Source organism: Hippoglossus stenolepis, chromosome 5 (genome assembly GCF_022539355.2).
Source record: "Hippoglossus stenolepis isolate QCI-W04-F060 chromosome 5, HSTE1.2, whole genome shotgun sequence".
NCBI classification, from domain to species: Eukaryota; Metazoa; Chordata; class Actinopteri; order Pleuronectiformes; family Pleuronectidae; genus Hippoglossus; species Hippoglossus stenolepis.
The window spans coordinates 20,769,505-20,787,669 of NC_061487.1; the positions used below are offsets into that span (position 1 = coordinate 20,769,505).

Here is an 18,165-nt window from a genome sequence, read left to right on the forward strand (position 1 = left end):
ATATCAGGTATCATATGCTGCTGCTGTTATTAAAGATTCATTTAGTAAAACTCTGTAATACTACTATCCCGGTGGTCTGGTGCTGCCTTCAAGTGCTCGTTGTAAACTCAGGGATTGGAACTCTTAGTTTTTAAAAATTCATGTTGTCGCAATTGGGATCATCTCAATTAATGAAAGGAACTTGTATGTGTTTCAACAACCATTTTATTTGTAGTTGATTATCTAAATGACACACCCATTGTATTTGTGATGCAGTGTCAGGGTGAACAAGAGCAAAATAAAGGTATAATCGTGTGTTATTTACTGAAACCTGATAATACGATGTCGTAGATTTTTGCTATTTCACTGCACAAGATTGGCTTTTTATGTGGTTTCACAGTTTCTTTTACAGATTAAATGTCTTTAAATGGACTGTGTTTAGACAAAAATAAGAAGTAAATTACAAATAATATATATATTCGTAGATGTACGTGAAATGGAAGTACAACGGTAAAGAGGTATATCTTTTAAACAAACAACACCCAGAGCATGACCACAGGCCGAGAAAACAGCCCATGTAAATATCTGCAGTGATTTCACGTCTTGTCAAACCTAGGGGGCACTTTGTGAATCTACCTATCACAAACGTCTGTCTGTCCATATGTGGAACGCATATCTCGCAAAACGTTCGTCTAATCGGCTTCACACTTTGCATGTGTACTCTAAATTGCACAACAAAGTGACGTGCAGATTCTGGTGCGACAAGAGACTATAACATCTTCACTGCAGATAAACCAGGTAGGATGAACACAATGTTTTGTCAGCATAAACTGTATATAAAAAGCAAACAAACAATCAAAAAGGTGACAGTTTATTGAGGAGCAGTTTACTCTGACTAATGACAATACATCTAAAAGTAGACTCCGGAGCATTAACCACAGGGCCAAGAAAACAGCCCCCATTCTAAACAGGCAGGTCAGGAACGATCACCACTGGTTTGGACGGAACCCAGGTGGAGGTCGGGCCGAGTCGCCGTATTTCCCACAGCATGTGAAGGCGGCGGCAACATGCTCGGTAACCGGGGCGGGTCCATGTGTGATGGAGCTGGGCGTGGGCTCCCCCGCTCCTCATCCCCGCTCTCCTCTCTCTGTCTGTGGGAGCACATTGTTCAACGCGGGCTCGGTTCACCCACAGAGCCCATGAACGCTCCGGCGCATTGTACCCACTGAAAAACGCAAAAAACCGCTGCCCGAGCTGGGAAGAAGAAGCAGAAGCAGAAGAACCAGAAGCAGAAGAAGAAGAAGAAGAAGAAGAAGAAGAAGAAGAAGAAGCTGCGGGAGATAACTGGAGACGACGGGGGAAGCAACAAAAATACACCCAAAAAAACAAAAAAGCCAACCAAGAAAATTGAGTTTCCTCTTGAAAGATTTGTCCTCTTCCCCGGTGGTGGACCGAGCAAACGTCGCTAATTAGACCCCTGCTTGTCGTAAGTATGCCGGGCACATTCCTGTCTGCCGGGGCCGCGTTGGCTTAAATACATGTCGGCTGTTTTTAAATAAGGTCCCTCTGTGTGTGTGTGTGTGTGTGTGTGTGTTTTTTTGGGTACATTTGGAGATGACTGCGGTTTTAAACGTGTTAAGCTAGCTCCCTTAACGTTTGTATTCACGCCCCGGCGTTAACGCTAGCTACACCAACCCCATGCTAGCGTCTGCACCCATTTACTACACGTATTACGGAATATGTGATTTTATAAATATGTATCAACACATCGTGTGGTTTTCTGTCGGGGTCCCTGTTGATAGCCAGAGCCATTTGGGGTGTAGGAACTCAGCCTATGGAGGGACTCTCATTAGCCCGCTGTGGATTTTTTTTTTTTTTTTAACCTCCCGTCACATGTGGATAATCGAAAGTAAACGCACGTAAATGAACACGTCTTCACCGGAGGGCTTCATTTCGGTTTGTGTCCCCGGGCGGAGACCGTGTTGAGTGCGAGGCTGCAGCCGCCGACAGTGTCCACTCAGACGGGCAGGGTGACGCCCCGTCACACCGAGTCAAACCGAACGTATCACTGCGGAAGTCAGATTCCATTACAAGGCGTTTATGAAGCTGACAGGGATTAGTTCGTACTCCGGAGGATGGTACAGCTGCTGAGAGTGAAAGCGAGGAAAAAGAAAGCGAATGGCCCATCGGTCAGGTTACAGCCATGACACAACAACAACACGATGAATTCATCCCGAGCTGACAACAGGCTGTGTCGTTGTGTCCATTGTGTTGTAAAATCGACTAAAGCAAAAAGTAGAACCAAAACTTAAGTTGGGGTCCTCATTGAAAATCAGTCAGAGAGGTTTGTTCTTTTCTGAAATGTTGTCTTTCCTGGCTTCTACTGTCATTACATTTTTCTGTGCATAACTTATTGTATCCATTGTGGTATCAACTCGTTGTAAGTAGAAGTAAAATCATCTAAACGAAAGTCCTCATAGACAACAAAGCAGTGAATGTTTTGTTCGTTTTTTGGCTTAAAAGTGCCACTGACAGATTCATTTCATATCTTTTTTTATCCACCTTAACATCGCTGTCTCTTATTATAGCATCATATTTGAGTGACATTTTGTGGCGAGCTTGCGTTGAAGAAAATGGCATAGAGACAAATAATGTGATTCTGGCTCACGATCTGCACCCGATACACCACAGGACAGCAAGAAGGATATCTGACATGGATTTGTGACAACTCTTTAGTGATTGAAAAGAAAGCACCGATGTGTCATTTGCCATCAGTCCGATTGTTGCCATAGTGGCTGCTGCACAAAACAATTAATTCATCCCTAGCTGACAACAGTGTTTGTCAGAATCCATTGTGTTATCAACTCATTGTAAAAAAAGTAGAACTAAAACCATCTAAACGAAGGCCCTCATAGAAAACAAAGCAAAGAGTGTTTTGTTCTGTTGTACACTGTCAAATTTTTGGCATGTAATTGTCACTGACTGATTCATATCTTATTTTATCAAGCTTAACATCACTGTTGCTTATTATAGCATCATATTTGAGTGACATGTCGTGGTTGGCTTGCGTGGAAGAAAATGGATTGGGACAAATATTTCGAATTTAGGCGAACGCCCTGAACCCCCATATTCCACAAGACAACAAGAAGGATGTCTGACATGGATTAGTTTCTACTCTGGAAAATGTTACAAGTGTAAAGTGACCACTCAAAGCTCTTTACAGTACAGTTTCGCCATTCACAGATTCGCACACACACATCAAACAGTGCATCTATGTGCAAGTGGAATTATTTGGGTTCAGTATCTTGCCCAAAGACAGTTTGGCAAGCGGAATAGGGTAGGCAGGGATCAAACCGCCGACCTTCTGGTTATTGGACGGCCCACTTGATCTCCTGGGGTGTAGCCGCCCAAATTCACCCCAATATCTCTGTAGCTGATAGTTAATCATTTATTTTAATGTATTGTGGCGAATTAGTGTGGTATTAAGTGGACTGAGATCAAAAGATGGATTTTGTCACCATATTTATAACTGCCACGGAAATACTATCTGTTAATGTGAGTTCTAAGGAGGACATAGAGGGAGTTGAAATAGGTGATTACGCAAGAAAAAATTTCAATGCACACAGACGATACTTCGATACTTTTTTTTCAAAAGTATTCAGGGCTAAAACCAAAATATTAATAAAACTTCGGCTGATTGGCCTATTCATGTTTTAGGTATTGCAATTCCAGAGAAGAATGGATTCGATTTTACAGCCATCAAAGGTAAAAATGTTAAAACTTTTTGGTAAAGTCTCTCTGTACTCTACAGGTGGGAGAACATTAGATTCCATCAAGGAAGACCAGTGTTCGTCGTTTGAGTTTGACGTCATCTTCTGTAGTTCTGAGTCAAGGCAGCTGGGAAACAGCTGGAGATAGTCCATGTAGTGATGGAGGTGTAATGTTTATCTGTTGTCCTCTTCTCGGAGCAGCTGGAGCCCGAGTGGTGTCCAGGTGCAAGCCAAAGCAAAACGGACTCTTTTGGATACCAAGATTTTATTAGTGGCTACTTCAATACTGCTTTCACAAATTTAGTTCATGTTTACATGTGAGGAGATGGCAATTTTTGTTTACATGACCCACAGTATGATTTCTGTGGCCCTCTGTGCTTTCACATGCACTCAAACACAACTGGACAAGATTCACTCATTCCTCCGACTGCAGCAAAAGCACAACAAAAAAAACAAAAAAAAGAGGACCACTGATGAGTTTCGGGGTGTTTGGTGTCAGATGATAAGCCTCATGGCTCCTCTAACTGGCAGGCCATTGTGTGGAGGTCAGCTGACCTTTTCATCTGTGCTGCTGCCTCCACCGTCTCACCCTGCCCAACACGCTAAAAGGATGACCCAGTGTGGAAAAGGTCACACGGACCCCAGTGTCTTTTAAGAGCAGCTTGTTTAAGTGTGCACACGTATTCTCTCTAGCATATACTCAGGTTCAACTGAGGTTCTCTATGAGCACAACTGCAGGAGGTACTGTCTTAGATAAGTATTAAGTGGATAGTCCTGTTTAAAATGTGTTATAATCTAACTGGATTTATCACATACACCTAATGATTAATAATTACCTCACTTACTTTTGTTTCATTGGCCTCCGAGAGCAGAACAGTGATTCCCCGGCTGCTTGTCAACACTTATGCTTGGATGCTGTTTAGGAGGATGATGTCATTGGAGAGCTGCAGGAGGGTGCGGTGGGCTATCGGGGCTCTATGATGGGTCTTGGAGTCTCAGTATTCGACCGTGATACCTCCCTAGAGAGGGTCTCCTTACCATCACCGCTCCATTAAAAATCTATTATCTCTGCAGTGGGCATGTGGCTCTGCCAGTATGGATACTTTAACCAATTAAGCACTTAAATGGGGAGCAGAATGCATGTCGGAGGAAGACAGCCGTCCGTGTGCCCTCCTTCTTGCATCATGACATATAAAGTGATGGAGCCGTTTTCCAGATTACACGGATTCACAGAAAAAAAGTCAAGAGATTTTTTTATTGACTTTTTCATTATTGATTTCTTCACATATTTTTCAGTTTCCAGGGTGACTCCCTCCCTTCTGTGGTTTGCTGTGCCCTTGGCATGTAGTAAGAGTAGCCTTCTTGCTCCTTTGCCCCCCCCCAGCCACTCTCCTTCCATCACCTCTCTCGCTGCTCTGTGCTCGCACCCTCCGTAAGCTGTCATGTAAGATTATCCTCTTGGTCCAAGCGGGGTTCTAGGGTTTCAAAATGAACTGTTAATTTTCCCAGGCTGGAGGTGGCGTGCTATAAATAACTCGAAACACAGACATACTGTGTAGTTCTCTGTGATCAAGAAGGGAGCAGCCATGAAAGATTTTGGGGACCAACTTGTAGACAAGTCTGCAGCTATTGCCTGTTTCAGAGTCTTGTATATAAACAGTGGTTGAAGGTGCAGAATTTGTCAAAGGAAAATAGAGCATAGTGAGACATCATTGTGGTTGTGTGCATCTTTCTACTGGAGTTATTGTTATTAGTGCTTGTTCATGTCTGTGCACTCATCAATTACAATGTAATATAAAAGAGGAGTATATGGGGGTTATGGCAATGGGACAGGATAACATCTGAGTGCACAGAACAAAAGAACTTTGACAAAAAGTTGCTTAGTCCTTGTATGTGGATAAAATATTTTTTTTAAATTGATGTGCTCTGACTGTGATTTTACTTTTCTCTATCTACATAAAAGACAACAAGTGGGTCTGAGAAAGCGAGAGCATGTCTGTCAATGATTATTTTTCATATTCATCTCCATATGTGTGTGTGTGTATTATTAATCAGCTGCAGACATGGCCTAGTTTGAGAGGAGATGGAGGGCTGTCTTGTTTTGCCTCCTCCAGTCTTGTGGTTGTGGGCATGAGTTGAATCTGCATTTTAGGCTGTTTATTCCATTCGCTTGGCAGGTGTACACTCGAAATCTGATTATGGAGATGAGACGCTATAACCAACCACGTCAGAGAGCGGTGGGTGTTTGTGAAAGGGCAGGTGTCAGTCTCATTTTGTTTTTATTTGTTTATGCATCCCACTCTTTCCATCTTTACAACTCACCATTTTAATTCCGTCTGTTTTATTGGCATAAAAGTTCATAAGAAAATGCTTCTATCTAGGGAAGATCTGATTAACCAGTGACTATTACTAATAAAACTGACTTGTTACTATCAGATGAATTAATTTGTGTCATGTTTCTGAATTGAACATGTGGTTCCTGACGAGTCCTGATTTAAATTCCTGCCCTGCCTTGAGCTTGTAGCCCTCAGTGGCCGAAGGTGTTCCAGCATCTGCCTGCCCTGCACCAGTCTCGCACAGCTGCTGTTTATTTGTTTAGAGCAGGTTCTGAGCGGCGACGCTGGCCCTGCGGCTCCACACGGTCTCTGTACTCCGGCCAGGGAAAGCTGCACTGTGTACCAGGTTGATTTATTTACAGTGAGGGAAAAGCAAGCCAAATGTTTGGTCACAGGATTGAGGGGTCGGGATATTTCCCTCCCTGTTGTGCTTGAAAATTATAGACACAGGTTTATTTTACAGGCAAACCGCTGTTTAAATTGTTGAAGGGCCTTCAAAGCTATACCTGTTCCATTGAGGCGAGCAAAGCAAGGGCTTGTGGGATCGAGGATGTGTTGCTGGAACACGCATGTGTGTCTGTGATTGAATGTGTGCAGCTAAATGGCCGTGTCTTCACTGCACCAGTCTGCTTTTTCTGTCAATCATTACCACGAGTGAGCCAGTCTAAGTCTTGGCTAATCTTAGACTGCTGCAGCACAGTTGCACACAAATAACCCAAACAGAGGTTTTTACAGAGGTGCACACAGTTTCTGTTAACACCCAGAAACAAATTTACTAGCAAGTCTGTTACTTTTCTCCCAGGACTGAAATAACTTTATACGTTTACTATGCATGTTGTACTTAGACAAAACTTCCCAGAGGCACCTGTTCCTCCTCTGTTTCTACAAGTCAAGTTTAATATTCACTCCAGGTGTGTGTGTGTGTGTGTGTGTGTGTGTGTGTGTGTGTGTGTGTGTGTGTGTGTGTGTGTGTGTGTGTGGGCGTGGGCGTGTGTGTGGGCGTGTGTGTGTGGGCGCGTGGGCGCGTGCTCCTTGGGGAAATAAAGCACCAGAGAGAGGGTGTGAGCGTGTTCTGCTCAGTCCAGCGAAGACTGAAGTTCACAGCTCGTCTTGAATGAGCTACATGTGGTGCATCTTATCTTTGGGATGACAATTGGTACCCTGAAGAATGCAAAGAAAAAAGCGTATGTGACCTGAGGTGCTCATGAAAGCCTGACAGATTGATTACACACTGTAGCAGGTGGTGCAGGTTAGTGTTTTTCCTCTGAAGCTCACTTCAGGAACATTCAGCAAAGTGAGACACTGTCAATGAGTTGCGATGTTAAACCCAACGTGACCTTTTCTTTACTCTGAACCGCAAGACATGAGAAAGTCTGCTTTTGAGGAATTTAGGGTGTGTTGGGTGTAAGGGTGGTTTCTTGTTAAATTTATGGTCACGTGAATTCAAAATATAATAGTGTAAAAACATCTGGAGCAGAGTCTTTGCTCACTACTGTCAAAACAGAAAGTGAAATTTAACTGCCACTTGAGTTATTTTTAGAGATACAGGAATTCCCAGTGATTTCCTGTATGCCATTGGAGGTAATATCTAATATTAAGGCTGAACAGTTATTTGTTCAATAATAATTTGGCCAAATACAATATGAAAATCAGAGGAGCAGCAGTGCGGATTATACAGAGATTCCTCAGCCTAAAAATCATCTTCTTTCGACAAAGAGAAATCCTCTTGTGATGCAGATAATTGATTTTTATTTATCAGTGGAAATTAAATGTAAAAATGGCCATTCTCACTAAAATATCTATCAAAATAATCTGAATTTTTTCAGCCCTCGATGACATAACTATGATGGCCTCACCTGACAGCTCGTTGTTGTCCGTATATAACTGCAGCTGTAACCGTGGCAGGCTTCTGCGGTTGCTATGGGCCTCCAGCTTACTTTACTTGTGGCTGGCTGTAGGTTTGGTCACACTAGTTCTGGCTTGCATTGGATTCAGTCTTGTGAAAGTCTTGTTGTCGCTTAAGCACTGACTCATCGTGCCTTCCACTGGGCTGGTGTCCGGTCATGTTAAGGTCATTGGTTTTTTTTGCAATAAGTTGAGTCACACTTAGCCACTGTATGTAGTGGAAACACCCATATGACTACACTCTACCAGTTGACGCAACATGCCTGGAATTTCACTGGCCAGTAGTGTTGCAGGGTGCTCGGTGTATTTGTGTACCTTTTTGTGGGCTTGTGTCCATGCATGTTTATACATGTGTGCTTCCAGCTTACTCGATAGTTCAAACTGATAACACAATTAACTAGCATTTCTGCAAAATTCCCACATTAACTGAGGACACCTCGTCGACATCATATAGTTTAAGAATACATATCTGAAGCCGAAATGCCCCAAATTGACCATTACTTAGCTGAAGTTTGCATTCCCTTGCAAAGGTTAAAGCAGGGTAAATATGGTTAGAATGGCAGCTGGCATTTGAAATATGTTGGTGTCACTAAATTTGGGAGATTGTGTGTCTCCAGTTCACACATAAAGATTTGCTGTGTTTATCTCTAAGTGATCAACCAATGTCAGACGCTGATATTTAATGCTTTTACATAACTGTTTCCTCACTGTGAATTCTCAAATACATATCCGAAGGTTTCCCATTATTAGCTTTTTTAATAATTTAGCAGAACTTTGTATTCCAATACTGTTCAAAATGCGACTGTAAATTTTACCTATAGGAGCTGCTTTACTTTATCATTCCTGTTTTCAAATACCCAAGGTCCATACATTCTTGTTAAAGGTATTGTTTCCCCGTGTAAGTTTTAGCCTTCAGAAAATGGACATCACTTATGTTTTCTCAAGAGACTGACATGTTTCTTGAATAAAATGCTTTGATTTATGCTTGGGGTTTTGACTAGACCTATTAAGTGCATTCAGTGGGTCCACAGAGGGCAACCGAAGGTACACCTGGAGTCATAAAATCCTCTTTTAGGCCTCTTGTTCTGTTGCTTTGGATTAATCCCTGTGAAATAACCAGGGCAAAACGACCACTAACATGGCACCTGGCAAAAACCCAACGTTGTTAGCAATAGGGAACTGATATATTATTGAAATTATTATTGAAATAGGGATGTGCAGGTTCTCGTAGTAGTGTAGTGCTTTTTAAAAATTCTATTCAGTGATATTTTGTAATAGCTGTGTGTTTTTGTTTTCTTGTTATCTGACAGCACTGGCTCTGGTGTCTATCACCTTGGGTTCAAAAGAGACATGAGTAATGTGAAGCCTGAGTGATGAGGATCAGTCTGCCTGTGTCATGCCCCTCCTCTCTCCCCCTATCGTTCCCTCTCATATACACACACACTCTGCTGCTAACACTGAGCGGGAGAGGATTGGAACATTGAGTACCTTCAGCACATTTTTCACATTCCCCTTTGAGGGTCTCAACCTCAGCCCCCACTACAGACACACATATGCACACACACACACAAACCACTAATGTTTCTCTAGGCAATAATGGCTACATGTAAGTTTTGTCAGTACAGGTGGCTTTGAACCGCATCATGGCAGAGAATATCTCCTCAAACCTGTGTGTGTCAGTGGTTCTGATAATGTGTATGTCTATGTATTATTTTTGTCAGTGTGCTAACCTGCACCTTCTCCCTTTCTTCTCTCCGGCAGTGGTGCGTGTGGTGAGCAGCAGCGGAAAAGATGACGGAGTATAAGCTGGTGGTGGTGGGAGCTGGAGGCGTGGGCAAGAGTGCACTCACCATCCAGCTCATCCAGAACCACTTTGTGGATGAATATGACCCCACCATAGAGGTGCGGCCCTCTTCTGCATGTTCTACACACTGTTCTTGTTGAAGGCCACAGAAGGGTTGAGCATATTCTTTAAAAAGAAAGTTCCTTCCTGCCAAACTCATGTCACTGCTGAACAATATTGTCTAAACCCTGAGACAGCTCAGTCTAAACTAAGTTAATGTAATTAGATAAATGTAATTCTTCCAAATGGTCAGGCTGGGATGAAATTTCTAATTTTGTTTAAAGAAGAAATATTTACACTGCCCTTCTTTGTTATTTTTGTGTTTTCATGAAAATAGGACATTGCAGAGAGTAGAGGGAATCGAGTGAGACTGTTTTCCCCTCTCTTTCCTCTCCTGGTCTCCCTCTGTCTCCACTCTCTCCCTCTCTTTCTCACCACGCCTGCCTCTGGCCAGACAATGTCCTTTTTGTGTATTTGCATTCCTGGCCCCTATGCTCTAACAAACAAAGGGACAGCACTCCATGTTTTTGTGGCTGTGTGTTGGAAGGCTAAACATTGGCTCGGATACCCTGCTCCTCTGATCTCTTTATGGTCATTTGACCCGGAAGAGGACAGGGAGTTGAAAACAGATATAAACTTAATACATGTGACATCATCAGTGGTGGTCCCACAGTGGCCTCAAATCCCACCTTATCTGTTTTAGGTCAGATTTTGTTAAGATTGCTCATTCACACAGTTCACTGGTGTCTTCACCACCTCTAAAGCTGCTTTCAGAAATGCACTGAACTCTGGATAATTTCGGACGAATATCCAGAGTTCAGTGCATTTCTGAAAGGGGCTGTATGTGAGAATGCAAATGTCTGTTAGTGGACATTCTCCAGAGTTTTTCCAGCCAGTCCTTAAGTAAAAACTCTGGTGAATCTGGTGAGAATACAGTGTGGGTGCGTTGCTGACATGTCTCACACATGACAGATGCTAAACTAAAGAAAACAAAAAGAATACAAATATCTCAGGATACAAACGAGGTGCCATACATGAAGAAGACACTGAAAAAGATATCGACTTGGAAAGACAACAAGAGCTTTTGGTGATATGGGCTGATGAGTGTAGATGTGCAGTTAAACAAAAGCAGAATTTATATGTTATGCTCTTCCCTGATGTCACCCCTCACCTGAAAACAACAGTAGATTTTCCTGTTCTGATCACGTCTAACCTGCAGAATCTCCTGGTGCAAATGTGAAAGGCAAAGTTGTTCCTTCTTTTTCCTGCAGGACTCGTACCGGAAACAAGTTGTGATTGACGGGGAGACCTGCCTGTTGGACATCCTGGACACTGCAGGTCAGGAGGAGTACAGCGCCATGAGGGACCAGTACATGAGGACAGGGGAGGGTTTCCTGTGTGTCTTTGCCATCAACAACACCAAGTCTTTTGAGGACATTCACCAGTACAGGTGTGTACGTGTGAAAGAAAGACGCAGAGCAGAAGCCATCACAAGTTATGAGACTAGACATTGTTATTGAGCATGATGTGATCTACTGGCGAGGTAAGACCAGTCATGATGGGGTTCAGACACAGAATCCTTTCTGTTCTCCTCTAAGGTTCAGTGCAGAGTGTGTGTGTGTGTGTGTGTGTGTGTGTGTGTGTGTGTGTGTGTGTGTGTGTGTGTGTGTGTGTGTGTGTGTGTGTGTGTGTGTGTGTGTGTGTGTGTGTGTGTGTGTGTGTGTGTGTGTGTGTGTGTGTGTGTGTGTGTGTGTGTGTTAGAGGGACTCCCGTTGGGCTCTGGAGGGAGAGGGGTGTGTATTCGTGTGTGTGCCAGCTCTCTGCAGCAGTGGGTTGATGTCATGCTGTAGCGTTTAACACGGCTTAGCCCCCAACTGAAGGATTACAGCATGAAGCCAATGAAATCGATCCTGACTCAATTAGAGGAGCGGGGAGAGGTAGCACTCCCAAGGACAGGGAAGGAGAAGTATGTGTGTGTGCGTAGATGGAGATGACAGTGTGTTCTCTATCTTTGCCTTATTCTGTCTCTCTCATCGCATCCGACACCCACTTGCCAGTCATGCACAAGGCGAGTGAGAGGCTGCGTATTTACTTTGCCATCTCCTCTACAGTTTTTGCAGTGTTTATTACACACACATTCGTTTGACTTTCTGCCATTGCAGCTTAGCCTGCTCTGGCCACAGCTTTAACTAAACTTATGGTGTCTCTGTGCAGTGTGTGAAAGCATTCATGGATCTTGGGCTGCATGCTAGAATAGGTGCTGGCCCGGTTGGAGTTATTTAAATATCTCATCAATTTTGTGCACCTGGAAGAGGTTATCATGTCTGCTGTGACATGGAGACAGTGTGGTGGTTAGCAGCATCAGCAGTGTTGACTGCAGATGGGCTGGGTTCACTGTGGTGGATGCATCCTGCTGCACTGTGGCTGAGGGAGGAAAGGGCTGAGCTGATTGATCTGACCCACTCCTCTCGCTCAGTTCCCCCTGGCTGCCTGGCATTTGGCGCTGGCTGCTGTAATGATGAGGTAATGCTGTTCGCAGCCTGCCTGTTGTCCATCCCTCCCCCTCCTTCCCTTCCTCTCCGGCTCCCTCCTTCAGCAGTGCAGCACAGCCCAGCACCAGCGGGCCCTGGCTCTTCCTCAGGGTCCTAGAGCTCCCTGGGTGGTTCGCTGCTGTTGTTTATGAAACTGGGAGGTTTCCAACCAAGAGAGATGTCACTGTGATTAAATACAGCGCCGAGATGGTTTAAGGAAATTGCATTCATTTTGCAAAATGAAACACCACTCATCACATTTTCCTGTTTTGAAATTCACAGAGAACAGATTAAACGTGTAAAGGACTCAGACGACGTTCCCATGGTGCTTGTCGGAAACAAATGTGACCTCCCAGCGCGCACGGTGGACACAAGGCAAGCCCAGGAACTCGCCCGCTCCTATGGCATCCCTTACATCGAGACCTCTGCCAAGACACGACAGGTAGGTAGCGAACAAGAAGCCCACACACCCACATTCTGTACAAGCACAGTCATGGAAGCATCTGGCTCTTTCTCTGTCACACACAAACAAAGCTATAAACTTACAAATTTGCCCAATTTTTCCCACCATCCCTCACAAATCCTAAATATCCAGATTTTATGGATACTCCACTCAATAAGTGTCCCAGTATAAGCCATGTAAAATATGTTATTTTGTCCATTTTTCTGTCTGAGTTATGTATCCATGCACATGAAGGCAAGTGAAAGGCCCCGCGGTGTGATGTGATTTGTGTTGCTGGGAACATTTTATTATGCCGCAGGCAGTGACTCATAGCCAGGTTACCTTGGTTTGAGAACAGAGCTACAGTATTTGAAAGGCCTCGTAAGGACAAGTCACTGCACAGCTCCCACTCTCACACTTGATGTAGGTACATACAGTCATTCATTCAAAAGCTAGATTATGCAAAAGAAGTCAGCGATAACTTCGTCATTATGATTTCTTGATTGAGGGTGACTGAAATGATCAGGGTTGCCATGGTAATGTTGCGAAACCTCTGGATTGTCAGCGTACTCGAATTATAATTTACCAGAAGTGTCCAGATCTTGCTGAAGCTGTTTGTTGTGTCTGTGTGTGTTTGCAGGGAGTGGAGGACGCGTTCTACACACTGGTCAGAGAGATCAGACAGCATAAACTGAGGAAGCTGAACCCACCTGACGAGAGCGGTCAGGACTGTATGAGCTGTCGCTGTGTGGTATCGTGATGCAGGTGAGACATTTCTGCCAAAAATCTTCTTGTGCCATGTCTCAAAGTTTTCTGTACAGTATGTCTTTTTATAAACATTGTATGAATCACATGTAAAAAAAAAAACACTTGATCTCCATTCACCCTTTAAGACCTCGGGCGCCAAATAAAAAGCCACACTAAAACCTGGGTTTTCTCAAGAGCTGACAGAATTGCCATCGTTTACAAAAACTGAAGCAGATAGAGACACAAAATAGCTTAAACATTTGGTTTTTATTGTAAGTCATTGTCTTTTCCCTAAAGTTAATGAAAATGTTTTTAAAGAACCAATAAAGCTGACAATCTTGCAGAAATTCCTCCTCAAACATGTCTCTTACCCACTGAGCCTTGGTCAGCAGGCACATCATCTGGGTCTGAATTGTCTTTAATTGCTATTTTCAATGTTGCTTTTGTCAATAAAACACGAATGTAATCTGTCTGTAATTGTCTGAAACACAACTTTTAAAACTTCTCTGTTGGCATATAGCATTTCAATGAATCACAATGTATTTCATCAGTCACATTCTTGAAAACGATGAAATCATGTTAATCATGCCCACGCCTCATTCGGCTCTAAAGGGAGAATCATGCAAACGTTGCTCCTGTTCTTAAAGCTTTATACACATGTTGCATATACCTCAGTAACAACAATCTAACTAACTTCTGTCCGCCTCTTGTGTCCCCAGCTGACAGTGGGACGTTGAGAATAAATGCTACAGCGTGTAGTGGCAGCATGGACTTAAAGGCAGGAAGATAAAAACAACTCAATGATGAAATATAAACTTTTTCAAAAAGAGGACGATTGAAGCAAACACGCTCTCGAGGAAACCACCAGAGCTGACTGAACCATAGACCTTTTATGGAAAGGAGGATTTTTGGATTGTTGCCTATTAACTGGCTGGCTGAACAAGCCTGGTCTGGTCCCTTTTTTGTTTCTTTTCGGTCCATTCGTCGGACCTGTGAGCAACACCACTAATGACTCTTTGTCAACTCCAGTGCGGCCTCGCTGGGTAGCTCCACACGTTTTCTGCTAACTTATTGTTTTCAGTCTCAACACTGGTCTTAAAGGGGGTGTCACCAACCGCCCTCCTACATTTGCCTAATCCCGCTCCCCTTTGCCTGACCACTGGAAGGACCGACTGACTGAAATGGAAAGGACTGGAATGGACAATTAGTTACCCTAACAGCTCTTACATGAATTTACATCTCCACCTGACTCCGCCTGCCTTTGGTTTCCCCCCGATTGGCTTCGTCATACTGATTACCGGGGGTGGAGGTTGACATGGGAACGACTATTATTTGTCATTGTTGTTTAACAGTTAGCCTAGCTGTAAAGGTCTTTTTGATTTTGTTTTTGATATGGAACATTTTTGGTGATTGGAGGATTTTGAAAGTCCCTGAGCACTATGTGAGCGAGGGTGTTTGTTTCCAACGACGCCTGGTGTGACTTTTTTTTTCCATGACTTGCCTGACATAGAAGTTCTTTTTCAGGGTAGATATCTCAAATGGAAAATATAGAGATAGATGAATTTCAAGAATTCAGCTGCCTTCTCTCCTTGCAGATGTTTCTTTGCTAAGAGTTGTCTTTGTGAATTAATAATAATAGTAACAGCTAGTGTACGTAGGTTCTGGTGCAATAGGATTCTTAACTGTCCAATGAACACAAAGTATTGGGAATAAACCACCTCTCATGACTACTTATTTTCCTGTTTTACTTCGGTTGAGGTACAGTGCATGAAAATGTAGTTGTCATCATTGCAGTTGCAGGAGAGGCTACCTGTAGATATGGATGAACGCAGATTGTGGTGTTAGGTGATTTTCTTTCCAGCTTTCTTTCCAGTAACTGCAGAGCGTGTATAACTTATTTACTACATGATGATTACAGTTAGTTTTTAGATTTTCCAAGGATCGCTCCTTGTGGTTAATACGGCTCAGGATAAGGTGGGGGGGTCCGGTAAGGGTCTCCTCAGTCCTGGGACAGTCCTGGAAACCAGGGCTACGGATGTCACCAGAAAGCTTCGCAGAGCGTAATGCACAAGTCCTGCCTCACTTCCGTTTTTCCCTCACGCCACGCTATCCTCAAAACTACTCCTCTGTCACTGCAACCTCAGCTCTTCAAAGACACAAATACAGGTCAGGTGCTAATCATGTCACAACCATATATATCCTTTATATGTGGGGCTGTTGTGCATAGTAAGCGGTGGATGTTGGGTTATCTTAGCTTTGCTTTTTTTTTTTAACACTGACTATCTCGTGCTCTCCACAACTGCATTAACTTGCTGCCTAAATGAAAAAAAGATTGCTCTGTGTTCACTTGGCCTTATGTTATCTAGTTTGTACCTCATGTGTGCAGCAAGCTCTACCTGAGATGATTATAATGTTCTGTTTGCTGCATTGTTTTGTTCATGTTTTATTGTGTGCAACTGAAAAAAGATATAGAGGTGTGTTGAGTTTAGACATGCACTGTACAGAAATTAAAAGACAGGACAAGCCCATAAAAACACTACACTGATTATTATTATTATTTTTTTAAATAGAAGGGGGGTTGTTCTCTGTAAAAAGCATGTGAATGTGATCCTGTTTAACACGACTGAAAAACAAAACAAATTAAAGCGAATTCTTTCAGACAACGTCCAGTACAAGCCAAGTTGTCTTGCTCTCATGTTCATGGAGTTTGATTCCTGTTCCTTTGGAATATATGATGTTAATTAACACAAATTATTACAGTTAATTAGTACACATTTTACTTTCACAGTTTTGAGAATTGGTCATGTATAATAACGTTCCAAACACTGGAGGCAGATTTTGGCAACAACCTTTTAGATGCAAACCTTAAAAATATCCCGCGCCTCCTCCTCTTCCTCCTCCTTCATGAAAGATGTCAAATGTTATTTTGCCACTGCCTCATTTCAACAGAATTTTTATTTTGTATTGATTTTGTACAGGTAAAGTGATTCTTTTTCCATACATAACATTGCTTAAAAATATGACCAGTCTAGTTAATGTGTGGATGATAGTGGTCAAGTTGTTTTTTATGGGTTCATTTCTCTGCTTAGACGACAGATATGAACTGTGAATGTGTTGGAGTCTTTAGATATTGTTTGCGAGAAGCCTTGTGTTTAAAAGAAATTTACAATACTGAAATAATGCGGGAGTTGGTCCATTCCTTTGGGGGGCTGTGTTGTTCCTAACTTTTATTTTTCACCCGTTGTACTCAAAAACTTTTAATGGAAAAAGAAGAAGAAGAAGAAGAGTTCGTAACATGTAATTACAGTCCGAATAGCGTGCTTGTCATCTCCCCGTCGACCTTTAAACAAAACATTCATAATAATACCATAGAATTCCAAAAAGATCTATGCATTCAAATTCCCATCACATTAGAATATCAGCGTCATGTTTCCACGGTGATACTCTAGCCAGCAAACCACAATTATATGTGTCAGAAAACCTGGCGAGCATGACAAAGACTGTACGGACCATTGGGAGTTTTGCACAAGGAATACAGTGTGCTCAAGGGCTCGTTTCTCCCCCTTGCAAACTGTGGAATGGAGGCGTGGAAGGAATTTGTGAAAATGTCAACTGTTTAGCTATTTAAGATGTATTTACTCTTTAAAAAAAATGTGGCAAATGTATTGCAGGACAGGAATAAAGATGTTAAAGATGAAGCCGTGTCTTGAACTTTCAACCGTCACACTTTACATCAAGTTCCTCCCAAATGTAAGATTTGCTGCCACCTATAGGCTGCTTTGTGTATTGTTTTTTAAGTGTATTAACAGCATCGATGAATACTTTTATATATTTATTTTTTACAAAAATGGCTTAACTGATTTCCCACCCAGTATAAATAATAGATTCAGAAAGGTATTGTCCCTGCTTGCCTGGCAGGATCGTAATGTATGGGTTAAATTGTAATCAACACAATGTGGGAAGTACAGGGCGTGATCAAGGTTCAGAGGACGCTCATAAATGTTGTGTTTGCACATGAGTTTTACCGTCAGCAGAGCTGTTCATAGGAAATTTGACTGTAGATTGTACACGTGAACTGGGCACACCTATCTCACTTTGAAACTTAGCAAAACATTTATATATATATATATATATATATATGGACAAAAAAGTTCCTCACCAGTGACCAAGTTTTTTTTGTCCCACTTAATCGGGGCCTTGGTATTGCCTCAATATTTGGAAGATATTTGTCTCGCGTCACTTTAGTGTATAAGCAACTTCTGAGTTATTAAAAGAAAACAACTAGTTCATGGAAAGGATGGAGTTTATGTGTGTGTACTTGTTTTTGTTTCCCCCTTAAGCATAAACAATGATAAAAACCAAAGCCAGGACCTAATGAGGCAAAACGTTCTGAGGTCCTGGTTAAGGTTAGGCATGAATTGATTATGGTGGGGATAAGGTTTTGGTTAGGCTTTCCATAATAAATGGAAATTAATGCAAAGTCCTAAAAAGAATAGCTGCGCAAACTGTGTGTGGTCCAGGTGTTACTTGTGTGGTGGCGACCTAAATCTTGTCTTCCATAGATGATTAAAGTTTTAGGTGAAGACCTGTTTTAGGGTTAGGTTTAGGTTAA

At 42.6% G+C, this 18,165-nt stretch overlaps 1 protein-coding gene across 1 annotated transcript; it reads left to right on the forward strand.

Moving 5' to 3' along the window:
* The first annotated feature begins 1,054 nt into the window (after positions 1–1,054).
* Positions 1,055–17,251, forward strand: hrasb (HRas proto-oncogene, GTPase b). The gene is made up of 6 exons (XM_035157365.2): positions 1,055–1,465; positions 9,752–9,892; positions 11,105–11,283; positions 12,647–12,806; positions 13,447–13,571; positions 14,273–17,251. Exons 2-5 carry the CDS (start codon positions 9,782–9,784, stop codon positions 13,564–13,566), a joined length of 570 nt encoding a protein of 189 aa, XP_035013256.1. The 5' UTR covers positions 1,055–1,465; positions 9,752–9,781; the 3' UTR covers positions 13,567–13,571; positions 14,273–17,251.
* Positions 17,252–18,165: the final 914 nt, after the last annotated feature.